The 23398-nt window shown below is 41.3% G+C and overlaps 1 protein-coding gene across 1 annotated transcript; it reads right to left on the reverse strand.

Annotated features, from left to right (window-relative positions):
• Nucleotides 1-1213: 1213 nt before the first annotated feature.
• LOC107769371 (uncharacterized) lies at nucleotides 1214-21122 on the reverse strand. Its single transcript, XM_075252985.1, has 2 exons — nucleotides 20978-21122; nucleotides 1214-1575 (listed from the first exon to the last, which is right to left on the reverse strand). Exons 1-2 carry the CDS (start codon nucleotides 21120-21122, stop codon nucleotides 1214-1216), a joined length of 507 nt encoding a protein of 168 aa, XP_075109086.1.
• Nucleotides 21123-23398: the final 2276 nt, after the last annotated feature.

Raw genomic sequence — 23398 nt, forward strand, 5'->3', positions numbered from 1 at the left:
GATCAGATCGTAGTGTCTTGATATGTTTATTATGTCGCTTTTCAGTCTCAGTCTTGAATTCTTTGAACTTTTCAAAACATTCAGACTTTCGACGCAACAAATAAATATATCCATATTTTGAGTAGTCATCTGTGAAAGTCACAAAATACTCAAAACCACCTCTTGCTTGGACATTCATTGGACCACACAAATCAGAATGAATTAACTCTAATTTATCACTTGCCCGATTTCCTTTTGAGGGGAAATTTCGTTTTGTCATTTTTCCTTCTAAACAAGATTCACAAGTTGGTAGTGCCTCCACTTTCAATGAACTTAAAGGTCCATCCTTGACCAACCTGGAAATTCTGTTTAGATTTATATGACCCAAACGCAAGTGCCATAAATATGTTTCACTCAATTCAGAAGAACGTTTTCTCTTACTTGGTAAATCAACATTATTCAGTTCTTTAGGTGGTAATGGTTTAGGAATAGAGTCAACAACAAAAAGACCATTAATCAATGTAGCCGAAGAGAGATAACGCTTATTATGAGTAATAACACATTTATCAACGTCATGACAATTAAAATCATAACCATCTCTCATAGCGCTAGAAACCGAAATTAAATTCCTTCTAATGGAAGGTACATATAATGTGTCTTTTAAAGCTAAAACTCTACCACTACCAAATGAAATACTAATATTTCCTAATGCTAAAGCTGGGGCTGCTGAACAGTCTGCTTGATAAACATTGATTTCTCCTCTACTTAGTCGCTGCTTTATCTGAAACCCCTGCAAATAAGTGCAGATATGATTAGTGGCTCCCGAATCTACACACCATGACATGGTAGAAACAGCCGCTAAAAATGTTTCAACGACAAGTAGATGTAAATCACCTAGTTTATTTTTCAGCTTGGCCAGATAAGTTGGACACTGCTTCTTATGATTCCCGGGCTGCTTGCAGTGATAACACTTGCCCTTAGCCTTTTTCACACCAGCAGTCGCGCCACCAACAGAGGGTTTTTGAGCTTTTTTCTTTTTCTGCCCGCCTCTCGACTTATAAGAAGAACCTGGCTCAAAATTCAATGCCACGGGAGGAGCTTAGGACTTGATAATAGTCTCTGCGGACTGCAGCTCATTCAACAATTTCGCAAGGGACAAATCCATTTTGTTCATGTTATAATTCAGGCGAAATTGCTGAAAACTGTAAGGCAAAGTCTGCAGGATCATTTCAACCTACGTGTCCTTATCAATGTTAGCTCCAAGGACCTCCAGTTCATTCAGAAGACTCATCATCTTCAGAACATGGTCCCTGACCGATGAACCTTCAACCATTTTGGTATTCAGAAGGGCTTTCATGGCAGTCTGCTTAGCCGCACGATTCTGATCTCCGAACATTTCTTTGAGATTTTCTAGAATGTCATAAGCAGACTTCATCGACTGATGCTGATTTTGCAGAACATTCGATATGGATGCCAAAATGTAACACCGCGCCATCTCATCAGCCTTAATCCATTTCTGGTAAGCCTTCTGTTCATCATCTGTGGCATCATCTCCAGGTTTTTCTGGACACTTCTCATCGAGCACAAATTTGTACTCTTCAGCAATTAGAACAATATCCAAATTTCATTTCCAATCAACATAATTTGGACCCTCAAGTTTGTTTTGGGTAAGAATGACAGTAAGGAGATTGAAAGCAGTCATTGTCAATCTGGGAGACATTAAATATTTAAATAGATCAAATCAGTTTATTTTATGAACATTAAAATTCAAAACACATTATATATATACAATCTATGCACCTTGAACAACAAATTTCGATGGGAAAGAAGCTATTCTTGCAATATACATATATAATGACAGATTTCACTCCATAAACTTAAGCAGGTCATACTCAGATGGAGAGTAAACTGTTAATTTAAGCCAAGTGAATATCAACATTCAACATATATTAGTCCCATTGAACCAACATGCATACTCAGATGGAGAGTAAATACAAATAATCAATGACTAGTATAACATTGTGATTATTCATAATATTTTTTTATCCGATATGGAAGAAGACCTACGTCAACGTGTAAAAAACATTATATCACTGATTTTTTAAGCCCGGGGACCAAGGGAATTGATCCCCACAATTACTGGAATTAAAAACAACTAATTTTTTTTAGAATTTTAGAAAAACAGCAAAAATACCATCTAAACGACCCTGAAAGCCCAAAAAACGACTTCAGTCATGAATCCATGCGTATTGCTCACTGCGCCGTTTCACATGGACCTGCCAAGTTTCAGGTCAATCGGAGTCCGTCAACTTTTTGACCTCCGATTTTCTGCCCTAATTCGACAAAACTTGTTTTGCCGTTTTACATGATAAAATTCAACTTTCAGATTATTCTCATTCAACATCACCAATATTAAAAGGATACATCAAGTTTTCAGAATAATCAACACAACCCATAACATATAATCACATAAAAAAATAGTGCAGGTTTTCAGAAAAAACAAACTTTGCATGTAATTCAAAACTTGCATATAGAACATGATATTAATCCTTATGGTTTATCCTAATTATTTAATTAGACGTGAGTAAGCTCTGATACCAATTGTTGGAATATATACCACAGCGGAAGCAATAACAGAATCTTATTCACGTGTAATCTAAACAACTAGCACGTATGGAGATTTTAGGGTTACCTCTTGAAGCATAAACACAACAAATCTATGTCGTTCTCCAGTTCCTCAGTTGATACCACACACCAGCAGATTTCCACAGTCTTCTACTGTGTTACCCAAACAATAACCGAAAATAGAGAATTTTGGGTGGGCAAAATTCTAGTAGAAACTGCAGTCCGAATCATACCCCAAATGTCCAGCCCTTATATCCATATATATAGCTGCGTTTTTAGGTCAAAACCGTTTTCAAAACCTGTTAGGTTTCCTTCTCCCACTAAGGGACGGTTTCCATGTTTTCTTTCCCACTAAGTAACAGTTTCTACTATTTTCTATTATTTAGGCACAGTAGGGACCACCGAATTTAATTAACAAGGCTTCCTATTATGATATTAATTTCAAAATTCTGAAATTAATTTCCATCATAATAAATTACGAATTATTCCACTAAAAATTCGTAATTTCACTCCTTAGTTCAATTTCGAAATTCTTCCATAATACCTTATTTAACTCCCCATGTTAAGATTCAGATACTAATCAATCAAATTAAATTACTGACTATTTAATTTATTAATTACTTCCTTTAGACTTACACTTAACTTATTTCATGTGTCGGATACAAAATCCACCGGCCGGGTTTACACATGAAAACTTATAAGCTTTCATAAAGGAGTATCATCAATCTCAAAATCGAGACATGGATTCCATCAACTAATTATTACTTCGCCAATGTATATCATTGTTATCCAATTTACCATGCTTATTGACTCGCGAAAGAATCTCGCCTTTCAATAAATCAAAACAACAAGTGACATACACAGCTAATAATAATTATATGAGGATTAAGAGTATAAGTACATTAAATGGACTAGAGAAATTATTTTATAAAGTCAGTATAAAATACTCATCTCTACTTGATCCGTTCAATACATACAAAATGTACTAGCACAAAAAGTTGGAATTAAACCATTCCCATAATCAAGATAAATTATATTTAATCTTGTGCTACAATCATTCCGATGATTTGTCCAATTCCATCATTAGATTGTGAACATTAACTTTTATATCTTACAAGAACCGATGATTTAATCTTCCGCGTATAAGCTAAACTCTATACACTAAATCATCTACTATGTAAGCAATGGACGCACAAACCAACACATGATCTATTTAAAATAAAATTTTATTGAATTTAAAGAAGTAAATAAATAATTGTTCATAAAGAATACTATAACAATACGCATGACTTATAATATATTCTAATATTCTAGGTTAGCGAAAGCATGTTAATTCCAAAAATGCGTCTAATTAAAAGTTATTTTAGTTGCCTGCTTGACTTTATTATTCCTATAAAAAAACCTTCTGTCACATTCCGCCTCTCCTGTGTTAAAACTTTAAATTAGTGAGTTACACCTTCCGGTCCAAAATAAGTGATTTTTTGGATATTTTTACACAGATTAAGAAATCCACCTTTGAGCATTAATTACCAATGGAATTGACCATATTAACCTTTATTATCTCACATAAATACTTCTAACATATATTTCAACACTATTTACTCCAGGGACAATATAGGGAAAAAATAATTAATTCATTCTTGAAATCTGGAAAATCACTTATTTTGGACCACAAGAAAAAAGCCAAAAAAATCACTTATTTTGGACCGGAGGGAGTAACAAATAAAAATAAAGTATTTTAAGATGTATTCCTTCATCATCTGAATTGAAGTAGATTATAAAAGTATACTATGTGTGCAGTGTTATGAGTATCATCATCTTATCAATTAATTACTTTAACTTACCTTCAGAATTTTGGTTAGAGTGATTGTCAAAAGGAAAAAGCCGTCAAACAAATTGAGACCGTGAAATTTTACAAAATAAGAAGGAAAACGAAAACTCAAGATCAAACCATGCATCAACTAGAATATTCGCATTGTCAGTGCATATAATTAAATTAAATTCTTATAAAACATGCCACGCTCTGTCGCTCTTCCTAGATATTGAATATATTTGCTGCTTATACGGCTACCAACATCATAAACAAAAACAGCAGATATATATGACTTAAAAGCAACAAATAAATGTAAAGCGTTGGTAATATCGTTTGATTGCATTAAGCAGTAAATAATCACGCTGAAATATTATACGTAGGGGCCAATAGCTATAATGATGGATGATTAAATGACCAATCATTAAAGGCCAAACCATCATTTTTCCGTCTTGTTATTACAAATCTTTAAACGTGACATATGTGCTGTTCACCGTTAATAATTTCCATGATTTTGATTTACATTTTATTGTGATTGTCTAAATCAGGATTGTGACTTCACATTTTATTATGATAGTCTAAATCATGAAAAATAAAGACATCATTGGAGACCATATACTATAAATGCCGAAATGGTATCCAATAAAAATAAGAAAGAGAGAAATGATTTTTTTTTTTGGAGCTCTTACAAAACATATGCACAAATTTCAAATGCATTTGGAGAACATAGTGTGCTTTGTTTGATTCACAATAATACTAAAAAATATCTACAAATAAATTAGTGGGGTGGGGGAAAAAGCAAAATATTTTGCTAATGTTGTGTTAGCAAAGAAAAATGATCTATTTCCAATTTTCTTTCGTTAAGAATTCAATGCATGTATTAAGGCGTGAAATTCAAGAAAATTAGCTGACAAGTTTGGGAGAAGGGGGAGATAAGTTAAGTAATGTGAGAACATTTAAAAAGGTAATTAAAAGTTTGGTCGGATCTTAACACGGAATTTTGATAATAATTTGCCCTCTCTCCCGACCATATGTTTTATCCAGCAGACAATCAGAACACCTTTTGCTATTCCAAAACAAAATGTACAAACAGAAAATCATAGATTAAACCCTCTAGAAGTATTAGATAACTTACTCTCCCCTGTCCATAATAAATAACCTTTTAATCTTTAAATTTGGTCAAAATCATTACACCATTCGATTCACTTTAATTAATTTTTTTGGCTGATTTTAAACATATTAAGAAATTTATTTTAGCATTAATGAACAATCGAATTGACGATATTAACCTTAATTTATTCATTGAAAATATAATAAGTTTTCCTAGGCTCTTTATATTCCAAGGGCAACTTTGAAAAAAATAAAGTTAAATCTTTCTTGATATATGAAAAAATTAAATATTATGGATCGCAAAAATACTAAAAAATTAATTAAAGTGGACCGGAGAAAGTATCATTTTAACAAATCAAGAGGGAATTAATTATTTTTTAGCAAACTCACCTTGCTCTAATACTTTACTTTATTCTTCGTCTCATATTAACAGTCACTTTAACTCAAACGGTTTATCCCAAAATAATTGTCACTTTAGAATTTCAACACTAAAATTATTAGTTATTTTCACTTTTACCTTTAATATTAAAGAAATACACAATATTTAAGAGGAGAATATTAATCTACTTTTATTAAATAGGGGTAACTTAGTAAATTACAAAAAAAATTATATTATTTTCTTATTAGGAACGGAAAAAACTAAAATAACAGTTAAAAAGAGATAGGAGTAAATGATAAGTATATAATAAAACTTTCCAAATGATTTTCATGCTTGAGGAGAGATAAATAATAATTTAAATAAATATATCTTACAACTAATTGTTAATTAATTTTCTTAATGAGTGTGACGAAGGGGGTATCAAATCTCCCATCAGATCGGAGCCATGATTTAAAATTTATGGGTTTGGGATACTAATCTTTTTAAGGTAATGAGTTCTAATTAAAATTAAAATCAAACTCAAGCGGTTTATGAGGGAATTAAACGCCCGAATGGATCAAATTTCGGGCGCACCACCAGTGCAGAAAGGGCCGGACACAAAGAAGTACACACAATTGCCGTACAAACCAAGCGCGACACCAGAATTGATCCTGAAATGGTTTAAAATGCCAGACGTGCCGAAGTATGATAGAACTTTAGATCCTCAAGAGCATATCACCACATATACAATGGTAGTGAAGGAGAACAATTTAATTTTCCACGAGATTGAGTCAGTCTTACTGAAGAAATTCGGGGAGACTCTTACAAAGGAAGCCCTGACATGGTGTGACGACCCAAGGGGTCATCACCGTAATTCTTCCTTGTTCCGTGCTCCCGAGGCCTTGAAAACCTCGCTTTTAGTCGCCTCGATTTGCAAGCGCAGTTCGGGCGCGTGGCCGGAAAGTTTTTATGTTAGAATATGTGGATTTTATAAAAAATTTGATGAATTTTGGTATTAATATGCATAATGTTGACTTCGGTCAATATTTTGGGTAAACGGACCCGGACCTGTGATTCGACGGTCCCGGAGGGTCCGTAGGAAAATATGGGACTTGGGCGGGTGCCCGAAATCAAATTCCGAGGTCCCAAGCCCGAGAAATGAATTTTTGAAAGAAATTATTTTCTGAAATTTGATATGAAATTTTGAAATGAAAAGGAGTTAGAAAATATAGGTATCGGGCTCGTATTTTGGTTCCGACGTCCGGTACAAGTCTTAAATATGTGTTAAGCACTATCTGTAAAGTTTGGCTAAAAACGAACGTCATATGATGTGTTTCGGACTTAAAATGGAGAATTTGAGTTATGAAAGTTGAAGAAAGAAAATCATGTGTTTGAGGCTTGATCCTATGTATATGATGTTATTTTGGCGATTTAATCGCACGAGTAAGTCCGTAAGATATTTTTAAGGTTATGTGCATGTTTGGTTTGGAGCCCCGAGGGCTCGGGTGAGTTTTGAATGGGGCCCGGGAGGTCTTGGACTTAAGAAAATGCAGGTTCAGGTGTTGCAGACACCAGCGCGGCCGCGGTCATTTCCGCGCGGTCCGTGCAAGAGCCGCGCGGCCGCGATGCATTTTTGTGCAGTCCGCGTGGCTGAGTCTGAGGGCTAGGGTTTCAGGTTAACCACCGCGGCCGCGCACCAAAACAGTGCGGTCCACGCTGGAAGGGTTTAGAGAAGCCCCAATTTTTCTCCCACTCGGCGTGGCCGCAACACATTTTTGTGCTGTCCGCGCCAGGTCCTCAGAAAGGTATACAAGTTCGGAAAATCTCAGTCATTTTTCACTTTTCAAAAACCCAAAACCTAAGAGGCGATTTTCCAAACAACATTTTTTCTCCAAAACGATTGGTAAGTGATTTCTAACTTAATTTCTTTATTCCTTAACATCTTTTAACATAATTTCAACTTCAAATCAAAGATTTTCATGGTGAAAATTGGGTGTTTTGGGTAGAACCTAGGTTTTCTACAAATTGAGAAGTTGGACCTCAATTTGGGGTCCGATTTAAAAACAAATCATATATTGGGATTCATGGGGGAATGGGTAACCGGGTTTTGGTCCGAACCTCGAGTTTCGACCACGTGGGTCTGAGGGTATTTTTGACCTTTTTGGGAAAAACCTTGAAAAATCTATTTTCATGCATTGGGGATGATTCATTTAGTAATTATTAATGTGATTAAGTAACTTATGAATAGATTCGAGCGGATTGGTGGTGGAATCAAGAGGTAAAGCTATACTAGAAGCGTGAGTTGAGTTTGGAGCATTCGAGGTAAGTGTTTGTTCTAACTTTGGCTTGAGGGAATAGGATTAGGATGATATTTGCTACTTGCTAATGTGGAGTACGGTGTATAGGCATGGTGACGGTTATCTATGCACCGGGGTCTAGCATGACCGTGAGTCTTGATTGCTTTTAATTCGAATAATGTGACACAAGCTCCTTGTTAATTTGATGAGTTTCATATAATGTGAACGGTTGAGGTAAAATTGTGATTGGTGTACTTTTGGAGCGTTAGCTCGAACATGAATGTGTTAGTTGAGGAAGAATGGATTTAAAAAGGAGAATGTGTTGTGAATACTCCCTTGCCGGGATGTGTAGACTGATATATATATTCTCCCTTGTCGGGATATTTTGGGCTGTTAGCTGTACCCTTGTCGGGTTAAAGGTATTGAGTTGTTATTCTCCCCTGAAGGGGTCTACTATATGAAGTCAGATATTATGAACTATATTATGGGATCGTGTGGCACGCCGTCCACTTATATATGATATTATGGGATCGTGTGGCACGCCGTCCACTTATATATGATATTATGGGATCGTGTGGCACGCCATCCACTTATATATGATATTATGGGATCGTGTGGCACGCCGTCCACTTATATATGATATTATGGGATCGTGTGGCACGCCGTCCACTTATATATGATATTATGGGATCGTATGGCACGCCGTCCACTTATATATGATATTATGGGATCGTGTGGCACGCCGTCCACTTATATATGATATTATGGGATCGTGTGGCACGCCGTCCACTTATATATATATATATATATATATATATATATATATATATATATATATATCATGGGAACCGGAGTCTCTTCTGCTTATTTCCGATATTTCATTTTTATCTGTTACTCCCCGATAGCATGTCCCCTCCTAGCTTTACTTTGTATTATCTTGTTATTGTTTTTTTTCTTGCACTTGTATATATATCTGTACAGGTTAATTGTGGTAGGTCCTATTTAGCCTCGTCACTACTTCGCCGGGGTTAGGCCAGGCACTTACCAGCACATGGGGTCGGTTGTGCTGATGCTACACTCTGTGCATTTTTGTGCACAGATCAAGGAGCAACTTACGGACCACAGCCGTAGGATTTCTGGGAGCTATCTTCAGTCCAGGGACTCTCGAGGTAGCCTAGCTGGCGTTCGCAGGCCGAAGTCCCTTTCCTTGTTTTTTTCGTTTGTTCATCTTGTATCAAACAAACATGATGCATTTCCTTTCAGACATTGTTTGTAGTATTCTGTAGTAGTCCGTGAGCTAGTGACACCAGACCTTGGGTAGTGATGTGTATTAAACTTCCGCACTTTTGGTTTTCAGTTGCTTTAGATTTAAAGTCTTCCGCTTAAAGTTTGTCTCGTTTATTATATTGTTTGAAAGAAAGCAGGAAAGGTGTTTTAAATATTTGGCTTGCCTAGCTCCGATAGTAGGCGCCATCACGACACCCGATGGTGGGAAATCCGGGTCTTGACAAGTTGGTATCAGAGCACTAGGTTACTTAGGTCTCACAACTCACGGACAAGCTCAGTAGAGTCTGAGGGATCGGTACGGAGACGTCTGTATTTATCCCGCAGAGGCTACTGAGTTAGGAAAACTTCACCTTGTTCATTCTTGTCGTGTGATTCTGTTTCTCAAGTACTGATTGTCTTTCCACTCTGTTCTTTCGCAGATGGCGAGGACACGTGCTTCCTCTTCTACCGCGCAACAGCCTGAGCCCCCAGCAGCATCCCCTATTAGGGGCAGAGGGCGAGGCCGAGGCCGTGCCATAGGGCGAGGCCGAGGCCGTGCCAGAGGCCGAGGCCGGGGCAGAGCTTAGCCCCGAGCAGCATTTCTAGCGACGGAGCCTCAGGTCAATTTTGAGGAGGAGGTTCCAGCCCCAGCTGTTCTAGTGGGCCCAGCTCAGGTCCTAGAGGGTTTCATAGTCACTCTAGTGCTTCAGGACGCTTTGGTCCGACTGGTAGGCTTTATGGAGGGAATTTCTAGAGCGGGTTTGCTTCCCGTAGCTCCAGCCACATCTCAGGCTGGGGGAGGAATTCAGACTCCCGATACTCGTACTCTAGAGCCGGTAGCTCCTCAGGCTCAGGTTCCAGCAGTTCAGCCAGCCGTGGTAGTTCAGCCAGCTGTGGCAGCCTAGCCAGGTATTACGGCTCATTCCAGCGATGGTGCGGCTATGTCCGCGGATGCTTTGTGGAGGCTTGATCGTTTCACCAAGCTCTTCACAACCACATATAGTGGCACCCCCTCAGAGGATGCTCAGGATTTCATATTCAGCTATCATGAGGTTCTACGGACTATGGGCATTGTAGAGACCAATGGGGTCGACTTCGCCACTTTTCGCCTGGCAGGATCCGCCAAGACTTGGTGGAGGGATTTCTGTTTAGACAGGCCAGCAGGGTCACCATCATTGACTTGGGATCAATTTTCAGAGTTATTTCTGGGGAAGTTTCTCCCAATTACTCAGCGAGATGCTCTTCGCAGGCAGTTTGAGCGTCTCCAGCAGGGTCCTATGACGGTCACCCAGTATGAGACCCAGTTCATTGATCTTGCTCGTCATGCCATTGTGATACTCCCCACCGATAGAGAGAGGGTGCGAAGGTTTATTGATGGGTTGGCCCAGCCGATCCGTGTTCAGATGGCCATGAGTGCCGGTAGTGAGATTTCATTTCAGGAGGCGACAGATGGTGCCCGCCGGATAGAGATGGCACTTGCTCAGGGAGGTGGTCATGGGTCTGATAAGAGGCCCCGTCATTCGAGTAGATTCAGTGGTACCTCGACTGGAGGTAGGGATTCTTATGGTAGAGGCCATCCTTCGAGGCCCTTTCAGTCAACTCTCCAGGCTTCTCATGGTACACCAGGTGGTCGTGGTTCTCAGCCGTAGTATTCTGACCAGCAACTCTTCAGTTCACCATCAGCACCTATCAGTGCACCATCACTTCGTTTTTCTCAGCAGCCGAGGGCTTGTTATACTTGCGGCGATGTGAGTCACATTGCTAGATATTGCCCTCGAGCTTCCAGCAGCTCGCAGCAGCAGGGTTCTCTCCCGATGATCCAGGCACCAGTTGCCCCACCGCCTGCCCAGCCGGCTAGAGGCAGGGGTAGAGGACATAAAGGTGGAGGTAGAGGTCTTAGAGGTGGAGCTCAGACCGCTAGAGGTAGGGGTCAGCCAGCAGCAGATTGTCCCAGGGATATGATTCAGGGAGGTGGGTCCCAACCCCGTTGTTATGCTTTTCCAGCCAGGCCAGAGGCTGAATTATTAGATGTTGTGATTACAGGCACCATTCTGGTCGGTGATAGGGATGCTTCTGTGCTATTTGATCCCGGATCTACTTATTCATATGTGTCGTCCTATTTTGCCCCCTATTTGGTTATGCCTAGTGACTCGTTGAGTATTCTTGTTTATGTGTCAACACCGGTGGGTGATTCTATTGTGGTCGACCAAGTTCATCGTTCTTGTATCGTAGTGTTTGGGGGTCTTGAGACCCGTGTTGATTTGTTGCTTTTGGACATGGTCGACTTTGATGTTATATTGGGGATGGATTGGTTATCCTCGTACCATGCTATCTTTGATTGCCATGCCAAGACCGTGACCTTAGCCTTACCGGATTTCCCCCGTTTAGAGTGGAGAGAGACTTCTGGTCATTGTACCCGTAGTGTTATCTCGTATATGAAAGCTCGGCGTATGGTCGAGAAGGAATGTTTGTCCTACTTGGCATATGTTCGCGATTCTAGCGCGGAGGCCCCTTCTATTGATTCTGTGCCCGTTGTTCGGGAGTTTCCTGAGGTTTTCCCTTCAGACTTGCCGCGTATGCCGCCCGACAGGGATATCGACTTTTGTATTGATCTGGCCCCGGGCACTCAGCCCATTTCTATCCCGCCATATCGTATGGCCCCGTCGGAGTTGAAAGAGTTAAAGGAACAACTGCAGGATTTGCTTGATAAAGGTTTCATTAGACCCAGTGTTTCGCCTTGGGGTGCGCCGGTGTTGTTTGTTAAGAAAAAGGATGGTTCGATGAGAATGTGCATCGATTACCGGCAATTGAACAAGGTTACAATTAAGAATAAGTATCCACTGCCGAGGATCGACGATTTATTCGACCAGCTTCAGGGTGCGAGGGTGTTTTCAAAGATAGATTTGAGATCTAGCTACCACCAGCTGAGGATTAGGGCGTCTGATGTCCCTAAGACAGCATTTCACGCTCGGTATGGGCACTATGAGTTTTTGGTCATGTCATTTGGATTGACTAATGCCCCAGCAGCGTTCATGGAGTTGATGAACCGAGTGTTCAGACCTTATTTGGACTTGTTCGTGATAGTCTTCATTGACGATATTCTTATATACTCCCGCAGTCAGGAGGAGCATGAGCAGCACCTCAGAGTGGTCCTTCAGACCCTAAAGGATAGTCAGTTGTATGCTAAGTTCTCAAAGTGCGAGTTTTGGTTGAGTTCGGTCGCATTCCTGGGTCATGTCGTATCAGCAGCAGGTATTCAGGTAGACCCGAAGAAGATAGAGGCAGTCAAGAACTGGCCTCGACCAGCTTCAGCTACGGATATTCGGAGTTTCCTGGGGTTAGCAGGTTACTACCGTCGGTTCGTGGAGGGGTTTTCATCCATTGCAGCCCCTATGACCAGATTGACCCAGAAGGGTGCCCAGTTCAGGTGGTCGTACGAGTGTGAGGCGAGCTTTCAGAAGCTCAAGACGGCTCTGACTACGGCACCAGTATTGGTTTTGCCCACAAGTTCAAGGCCATATGGTCTATTGTGATGCATCTCGTATTGGGCTTGGTGCAGTATTGATGCAGGAAGGCAAAGTCATTGCCTATGCTTCGAGGCAGTTGAAGATCCACGAGAAGAATTATCTGGTTCATGATCTCGAGTTGGCAGCCACTGTTCATGCCTTGAAGATCTGGAGGCATAACTTATATGGCGTGACGTGTGAGGTTTACACTGATCACAAGAGTCTTCAGTATATGTTCAAGCAGAAAGAGTTGAATTTGAGGCAGAGGAGGTAGTTAGAGTTGCTAAAGGATTATGATGTTACTATCTTATACCACCCGGGGAAGGCCAATGTGGTAGCCGATGCATTGAGCAGGAAGTCCGCCAGCATGGGTAGTCTTGCTTATATTCCAGTCAGCCAGAGATCGCTTGCTTTGGATGTTCAGGCCTTGGCCAATCGTCTTGTGAGGTTGGATATTTCTGAGCCTAGCAGAGTGCTAGCTTGCACGGTTGCTCGTTCCTCACTATTAGAGCGTATCCGCGAGCGGCAGTTTGAGGATCCCCATTTGTGTGTCTTGAGAGACACGGTGCAGCGTGGAGGTGCCAAGAAAGTAACCTTAGATGATGATGGTGTATTGAGATTGCAGGGGCGAGTTTGTGTGCCCAATGTTGATGGGATTTGAGAGTTGATCTTAGCGGAGGCCCACAGTTCTCGGTATTCTATTCACCCGGGCGCCACGAAGATGTATCAGGATCTGAGGCAGCACTATTGGTGGCGTAAGATGAAGAAAGACATCATTGCGCACGTGGCTCGGTGTTTGAATTGTCAGCAGGTTAAGTACGAGCATCAAAGACCCGATGATCTATTTCAGAGGATTGCACTTCCCGAGTGGAAGTGGGAGAGGATTACGATGGATTTCGTTACTGGACTCCCGATGACTCGGAAAAAGTTTGATGCAGTTTGGGTCATTGTTGATAGGCTGACCAAGTCAGTGCATTTTGTTCCTGTTGCAGCCACCTATTCGTTCGAAAGGTTAGCCAAGATATATATCAGGGAGATTGTTCGTCTTCATGGGGTGCCGCTATCTATCATTTCGGATCGGGGTACGCAGTTTACCTTACATTTCTGGAGAGCGGTTAAGCGAGAGTTGGTCACCCAGGTTGAGTTGAGTACAACATTTCATCCCCAAACGGACGGTCAGTCCGAGAGGACTATTCAGATTCTTGAGGACATGCTTTGAGCCTATGTCATTGATTTTGGAGGCTCGTGGGACCAGTTTGTGCCTTTAGCAGAGTTCGCCTACAACAACAGCTACCAGTCCAGCATTCAGATGGCTCCGTATGAGGCGTTGTATGGTAGGCAATGTCGGTCTCCAATTGGATGGTTTGATCGGGGAGAGGCTCGATTATTGGGTACGGATCTGGTTCAGGAGGCCTTGGACAAGGTCAGGATTATTCAGGATAGACTTCGTACAGCTCAGTCCAGACAGAAGAGTTATGCAGACCGCAAGGTCAGAGATGTTGCTTTCATGGTCGGTGAGCGGGTATTGCTCCGTGTATCGCCTATGAAGGGCGTGATGAGATTTGGGAAGAAGGGCAAGCTCAGCCCTAGGTTCATCGGTCCATTTGAGATTCTTGATCGTGTGGGAGAGGTGGCTTATAGACTTGCCTTGCCACCTAGCTTGTCAGCTGTGCATCCCGTGTTTCATGTATCTATGCTCCAGAAGTATCGCAGAGATCCATCGCACGTGTTGGATTTCAGCACTGTCCAATTGGACAAGGATCTGTCATATGAGGAGGAGCCGGTGGCTATTCTAGACCGGCAGGTTCGACAGTTGAGGTCGAAGAGTTTTCCTTCGGTGCGTGTTCAGTGGAGAGGTCAGCCTCCTGAGGCATCGACCTGGGAGTCCGAGTCCGATATGCGGAGCCGTTATCCTCATTTATTTCCCGACTCAGGTACTTCTTTCTTTTGTCCGTTCGAGGACGAACGGTTATTTTAGAGGTGGAGAATGTGACGACCCAAGGGGTCATCACCTTAATTCTTCTTTGTTCCGTGCTCCCGAGGCCTTGAAAACCTCGCTTTTAGTCGCCTCGATTTGCAAGCACAGTTTGGGTGCGTAGCCGGAAAGTTTTTATGTTAGAATATGTGGATTTTGTGAAACATTTGATGAATTTTGGTATTAATATGCATAATGTTGACTTCGGTCAACATTTTGGGTAAACGGACCCGGACCTGTGATTCGACGGTCCCGGAGGGTCCATAGAAAAATATGTGACTTGGGCGTGTACCCGGAATCAAATTCCCAGGTCCCAAGCCCGAGAAATGAATTTTTGAAAGAAATTATTTTCTGAAATTTGATATGAAAATTTGAAATGAAAAGGAGTTAGAAAATATAGGTATCGGGCTCGTATTTTGGTTCCAACGCCTGGTACAAGTCTTAAATATGTGTTAAGCGTTATCTGTAAAGTTTGGATAAAAACGGACGTCATATGACGTGTTTCGGACTTAAAATTGAGAATTTGAGTTATGAAAGTTGAAGAAAGAAAATCATGTGTTTGAGGCTTGATCCTATGTATATGATGTTATTTTGGCGATTTGATCGCACGAGTAAGTCCGTAAGATGTTTTTAAGGTTGTGTGCATGTTTGGTTTGGAGCCCCGAGGGCTCAGGTGAGTTTTGAATGGGGCCCGGGAGGTCTTGGACTTAAGAAAATGCAGGTTCAGGTGTTGCAGACACCAGCGCGGCCGCGGTCATTTCCGCGCGGTCCGCGCTGGAGCCGCGCGGCCGCGATACATTTTTGTGCGGTCCGCGTGGCTGAGTCTGAGGGCTAGGGTTTCAGGTTAACCAGCGCGGCCGCGCACCAAAATAGTGCGGTCCGCGCTGGAAGGGTTCAGAGAAGCCCCAATTTTTCTCCCACTCGGCGCGGCCGCAACACATTTTTGTGCGGTCCGCACCAGGTCCTCAGAAAGGTATATAAGTTCGGAAAATCTCAGTCATTTTTCACTTTTCAAAAACCCAAAACCTAAGAGGCGATTTTCCAAACAACATTTTTTCTCCAAAACGATTGGTAAGTGATTTCTAACTTAATTTCTTTATTCCTTAACATCTTTTAACATAATTTCAACTTCAAATCAAAGATTTTCATGGGGAAAATTGGGTGTTTTGGGTAGAACCTAGGTTTTCTACAAATTGAGAAGTTGGACCTCAATTTGGGGTCCGATTTAAAAACAAATCATATATTGGGATTCATGGGGGAATGGGTAACCGGGTTTTGGTCCGAACCTCGAGTTTCGACCACGTGGGTCTGAGGGTATTTTTGACCTTTTTGGGAAAAACCTTGAAAAATCTATTTTCATGCATTGGGGATGATTCATTTAGTAATTATTAATGTGATTAAGTAACTTATGAATAGATTCGAGCGGATTGGTGGTGGAATCAAGAGGTAAAGCTATACTAGAAGCGTGAGTTGAGTTTGGAGCATTCGAGGTAAGTGTTTGTTCTAACTTTGGCTTGAGGGAATAGGATTAGGATGATATTTGCTACTTGCTAATGTGGAGTACGGTGTATAGGCATGGTGACGGTTATCTATGCACCGGGGTCTAGCATGACCGTGAGTCTTGATTGCTTTTAATTCGAATAATGTGATACAAGCTCCTTGTTAATTTGATGAGTTTCATATAATGTGAACGGTTGAGGTAAAATTGTGATTGGTGTACTTTTGGAGCGTTAGCTCGAACATGAATGTGTTAGTTGAGGAAAAATGGATTTAAAAAGGAGAATGTGTTGTGAATACTCCCTTGCCGGGATGTGTAGACTGATATATATATTCTCCCTTGTCGGGATATTTTGGGCTGTTAGCTGTACCCTTGTCGGGTTAAAGGTATTGAGTTGTTATTCTCCCCTGAAGGGGTCTACTATATGAAGTCAGATATTATGAACTATATTATGGGATCGTGTGGCACGCCGTCCACTTATATATGATATTATGGGATCGTGTGGCACGCCGTCCACTTATATATGATATTATGGGATCGTGTGGCACGCCGTCCACTTATATATGATATTATGGGATCGTGTGGCACGTCGTCCACTTATATATGATATTATGGGATCGTGTGGCACGCCGTCCACTTATATATGATATTATGGGATCGTGTGGCACGCCGTCCACTTATATATGATATTATGGGATCGTGTGGCACGCCGTCCACTTATATATGATATTATGGGATCGTGTGGCACGCCGTCCACTTATATATATATATCATGGGAACCGGAGTCTCTTCTGTTTATTTCCGATATTTCATTTTTACCTGTTACTCCCCGATAGCATGTCCCCTCCTAGCTTTACTTTGTATTATCTTGTTATTGTTTTTTTTCTTGCACTTGTATATATATCTGTACAGGTTAATTGTGGTAGGTCCTGTTTAGCCTCGTCACTACTTCGCCGGGGTTAGGCCAGGCACTTACCAGCACATGGGGTCGGTTGTGCTGATGCTACACTCTGTGCATTTTTGTGCACAGATCAAGGAGCAACTTACGGACCACAGCAGTAGGATTTCTGGGAGCTATCTTTAGTCCAGGGACTCTCGAGGTAGCCTAGCTGGCGTTCGCAGGCCGAAGTCCCTTTCCTTGTTTTTTTCGTTTGTTCATCTTGTATCAGAAAAAACATGATGTATTTCCTTTCAGACATTGTTTGTAGTATTCTGTTGTAGTCCGTGAGCTAGTGACACCAAACCTTGGGTAGTGATGTGTATTAAACGTCCGCACTTTTGGTTTTCAGTTGCTTTAGATTTAAAGTCTTCCGCTTAAATTTTGTCTCATTTATTATATTGTTTGAAAGAAAGCAGGAAAGGTGTTTTAAATATTTGGCTTGCCTAGCTCCTATAGTAGGCGCCATCACGACACCCGATGGTGGGAAATCCGGGTCGTGACACATGGTATTCGCTCTTGCCTGAGCATTCCATAGACTCCTTTGAGTTGCTCGCGGACTCGTTCATTAAGGCCCATGCCGGGGCCAGAAAGGTACATGCCCGAAAGGCAAACATATTCAGGATTGCACATGGAGAGTCCGAGTTGCTACGGGAGTTTGAAGATTCCAGAAGGAAAGGATGTTGTTACCGATCATATCGGACGAATAGGCGGCTGAAGCATTTACCAAAGGTCTGAATCCGAGAAGTTCTGACGCTTCCCGGAAATTGAATGAAAGTTTGCTCGAGTTCCAGGCAACAACTTGAGCAAATATTCACAACCCGTACGAGTCTAAGATAAGGATTGAGGATGTTCGACCCGGTTTCCTGGTATCGTTCAAGGGTCGGGACCGGGAGAAGAGTAAAGAGAAATAAAAAGATGATTTAGACATAGATCAACGGTCTTCAAGAGGTCGATGTTTTTCCTATAAACAGGTCGAAGGACGCGACAGAGTTTTTCGACCAGCGAATATATTCACTACCGATAGGAGAACAAATCGCGACCAAAATAACAGGTCGTTGCAGAACAAGGAAACGTCAAGTTCTCAAGATTCTTCCTACCCTGGGCTTTCCAAATACAACTTCAATGTCAACATAGTGGAGCTGGTGTCGGCTATGAGGAACATTAAACAAGCACGATTCCCGAAGCCAATGAGATCCTATCTCAGCCAAAGGGATCTTAATTTGTGGGATGAATATCGTAGGACAAACGGTCACCGGACTGGGGACTATCGGCATCTACGCAAAGAGGTGGCGACATTGCTGAATAATAGCCATCTTAGGGAATTTTAAGTGACCGGTCTAAAAACAACTATGGTCGCAATCGTGATAATGTAAAACCTTCAAAAGCAGGAGAAGATCCCCTGCGTCTGACGATCAACATGATTTTCAGGGGGAACGAGATTAATGAGGTTACATTCTTGGTGGTAAAAAAGACGAAGGTGTCGGTGACCCACAACAAGAGACCCCGGGAAGTTTTGAAGACGACATCACTTTCACAGAGGAGGACGCAGATGAATTGCTGCTACCACCTAACAATGCGTTGGTAATATCTTTAATTCTCTTAAATTTAAAATTAAACGTACTATGGTGGACCCAGGAAGTTCGGCCAACATCATACAATGGAGGGTGTTGGAGCAAGCCAAGCTCATAGGAAGCATCATTCTAGCCACAAAACTCCTCGTCAGGTTCAACCTAGCAAGTGTGACAATCTGAGGAGAAATCCTGCTGCCCGCCAATGCCGAGGGGTGATGAAGACAATCCTTTTTGAGGTGGTGGATGGCGATATGGGTTACAACATCATCATGGGGAGATCGTAGTTGTACGAGATGAAGGCTATGCCATCAACATACCATCAGTTTCTGAAATTCCCAACTTCCAAGGGAGTTAAACAAATAAGATGCTATCAACTGGCAACAAGAGAAATGAATACAATCTCAGTTTCCAGTAGCAAAGGGAAGGAGCATGCGGCATAGCAATTACAGGAACCAGTGCCTGGTCTCGAGCCGAGCAAAGTCAATCAGGGGAAATATTCGGTGGAATCCTATCAGGTTTCAAGGTATTTTCAGGTACTAGAAGAGACAAACGCAACAAAGTCCACAACCAAAGAACCTGAACAAGTAGCATTGTCCAAAAAGTTCCTGGAGAGGAACTTTCCACTTGGGGACAAGACTGCACCCCGAACTTAGTTCTAGATTTATTATTTCTTAAATTTAATGTCGATTATTTCGCATGGTCGCAAGCAGATATGACAGGTATCCCGCCAGAAGTGGCCGTACATAAGCTAATCTTGGATCCCAGCATCCCTCTAATAAGACATAAAAAACATCCTATTGCTGAGGTCCGAAACAAATTTGTCAAAGAAGAGTTAACTCGCTTGCTTGATATCAGTTCAATCAAAGAGGTAAAGTATTTTGACTAGCTAGCTAATGTAGTAGTAGTTCCAAAGAAGAGTAATGAGTTTCGCATATGCGTAGACTATAAAGAATTATATAAGGCATGCCCAAAAGACTCATTCCCATTGCCACACATTGATCAAATAATTTATGCAATGGCCGGGCACGAGTTAATGAGTTTCCTTGATGCTTACTCCAGGAACAACCAAATAAAACTAAACCCAGAGGATTAGGAAAAAACTATGTTTATCACGAACTTCAGCACATATTGTTACAATATGATGCCTTTCGGGCTAAAGGACGTCGGAGCCACGTATCAGCGGCTTGTGAAAAAGATATTTGAAAATAGAATAGGGAAAACCATGAAAGTTTACATAGATGATATGCGTGTTGTGTCTTTGAATGCATGTGATCATCTCAAAAACTTGCAAGAAACTTTTGACATCTTAAGGAAGTATAACATGAAGCTTAACCCTGAGAAGAATGCTTTAGGGGTCAGCTCTGGTAAGTTCATGGGATTCTTGGTGTCATAAAGGGGGATCAAGGTTAACCCCCGATAAAATCAAAGCCATCGAAGACATTCCAGTCCAGCTATCAAGCGTAAAAGAGGTTCAAAGGCTAACAGGGAGGCTGGACGTATTGAGTAGATTCATTTCCCAGTCTTCAAAGAAATGCCATCATTTATTCTTACAGCTAAAAAAGAAGAACAAATTCAAATGGACCTCGGAATATCAACAAGCTTTGAGGGGTTTGAAAAGGTATTTTTCAAGTCATCTATTACTATCAAAATCAAAGGAAGGCAAAAAACTGTTGATCTCCTTAGCAGTCCCGGAGGTAGCAATAAGTGTTGTTTTAGTCCGTGAGGACGAAGGTATGCAATCTCCTATTTATTATGTTAGTAAAATTTTAATGGGAGCAGAAACGCGCTACACACATCTAGAAAAGTTGTCCTTAGCCCTCGCAGTCTCTGTCCGAAAGTAAAGGCCTTATTTCCAATTTCACCCGATAGCTGTGGTGACCACTTTTCCCCTGCGAAATATCCTTCCTAAACCCAAAGTTTCAGGTAGGCTGGCCATGTGGCCCTCGAAATGAGTGAATTTAACATAGAATATAAACGTAGGACTGCAATTAAGTCACAATTCCTGGCCGACTTTGTGGCCGATTTCAGTCCGGAACTGTTACCTTTGGCAACCAAAAAAGCAGTGATGGTGTCAGAATCGATATCAGGAGTTTGGACCCTATTCATGGATGGAGCTTCCAATGTAAAGGGGTCTGGGCTCGGCATAATATTAAGCACACCTTCAGGAGAAACCCTAAGGCAGGCCATAAGAATGGTTCCTCTAACTAACATTGAAGTGGAATATGAAGCTTTGATTACAGGGCTCTAATTGGCTCAAGGACTGAACTCCGAGGTCATAGAAATCACATGATACTCCCATTTGGTGGTAAATCATGTCTATGGGATCTTCGAAGACGAAGAGGAACACATGGAACACTATGTAATGAAGGTCCGGGCTTTGCTTGCTCGGTTCCTAGAGGGGTCAATTACGCAAATCCCGAGGGAAAAAATGCTGAAGTAGTTGCACTAGCTAATCTTGTCTCATCTATGGATATGAAAGGATCAGACTCCGATACGGTGTGTGGCTTATGTATTCGGTATTGGACGCAGATAGATATTATGAAGTAAACGCGACTAATTTGGTCTGGGACTGAAGAAATGAGATCATTGACTATCTCGATCAAGGAAAGTAGCCTGAAGATCCCAAGGCATCTCGAGCACTATGCACTAAGGCAGCGTGATGTAGTTTCAAAGGAGGTAAATTGTACAGAAAATCTTTCCAAGGCCCGCTGGCCCAGTGTTTGGGAGTCTCCGAAGCTAATTATATTATGCCAGAATTCCACGAAGGGATCTACGAAAATCATTTAGGCGCGGATTCCTTAGTGTTAAAATTAATTAGGGAAGGATACTATTGGCCCAAGATGGAACAAGACATCAAAGCTCATATTGTGATAAATGTCAACGCTATGTGCCGTTGGTACATCAACCGGTAGAGACATTGCACTCAATTTTATCATCATGGCCATTCATGAAGTGGGGAATGGATATCGTCGGACCACCACCACTGGCCATCGGTAAGGTAAGATTTCTTTTCATTTTAACTGACTATTTTTCTAAGTGGGTTGAAGCAGGTCCTTATCAGAATATCGGCGAGTGTGAAGTGGTATGGGAAAACATAATTTTCATATTTGGGATACCAAAAGAGATATCTTGAGACAACGAGCCACAATTTATAGGCGCAAAGATCACGAAGTTCCTGAAAGATTTGAAAATCAAAAGGATCACATTGTCACCATATCATACGAGCGCTAACGGTCAAGCAGAATCAACAAACAAAGTTATTATACAAAATCTCAAGAAGATATTGGAAGGAGATAAAGGTAAATGGCCCGAAGAGCTGCCAGGTGTACTATGGGCATACCGAACGACAGTCAAATCGAGCATGGGAGAGGCTCATTTTTCTCTTGTATACGGAGCAGAAGCCCTGATCTCGATAGAAGTAAGGGAGCCTACCTTGAGATATTTCCGGGCAAACGAAGAAGCAAACAATAAAGTAATGTTAGTCAATCTGGAGCTGCTCAATGAACGTAGAGGCTTGGCGCATGTAAGGATGACAACCCAAAAGCAGAGAATAAAGATATATTACAATCGAATAGCCAACCTCCATTATTTCAAAGTGAGAGACTTGGTGTTAAGTAAAGTAACTCATAACACCCGGGAGTTCAATGTGGGGAAGCTAGGTCCAAAATAAGAAGGCCCTTACCGGATTTCAGCTGTCATCGGGAAAGGGTCATACGGGTTAGAAAATCAAGATGGAGAATGTGGCATACCTCAAGAGATACTATTGCTGATTAACATCATATGCATTGAAAGTATGTTCTGCACTCTTTTTTCCTTCGTCCAGTTTTTGTCTCAATTGAATTTTTCTGGCAAGGTTTTTAACGAGAAGCAACGGAAAGCATACTATGAAGGAAGCTTCAACAACAACAATAAGACCTTTAAATGATAATGCACACAAGCAAATAACCACTGCAGAGTGGTTAGATAGTCTTTTGCTCGATAGCAAAGTTCCTATCGGGAAGATAAATTTGCTATCGGACATAGATTACCCGACCTTCACAAGTGCAAGCCACTGGAAGATTATCTAGCAATTCACTAGTGAAATCCTCGAAGGTGTAAAACATCCAATGTTCAAATTCGCATTCTTTGCATTCGAACACTGGGGGAGGGGGAAGGATTTGAGGATACAACAACAATGACTGCCACTTTGACTAGAATACGAAACCCGAAAACATAGTTGAATCATCGGGACCAGGGACTGCGTGTCCAGGCCCGTAAAAACAATTTGTACAAGTTAGCCACAAGAAATGGCAATTTCTTTTTAGCACAACGCATGCTTGTGTACTTTCGAAAAGGGAAGGAATAAAGTAAAGTACTTTTTATTTCTATCTTGTTTCTTGTTTGAACGATGAATTGATTTTATCATTTGAAAGTTAAACAAGTACTTCAAATTTTAGTACCATAATGAACAGGAGACATCCTTT

Source organism: Nicotiana tabacum, chromosome 5 (assembly GCF_000715075.1).
Source record: "Nicotiana tabacum cultivar K326 chromosome 5, ASM71507v2, whole genome shotgun sequence".
NCBI classification, from domain to species: Eukaryota; Viridiplantae; Streptophyta; class Magnoliopsida; order Solanales; family Solanaceae; genus Nicotiana; species Nicotiana tabacum.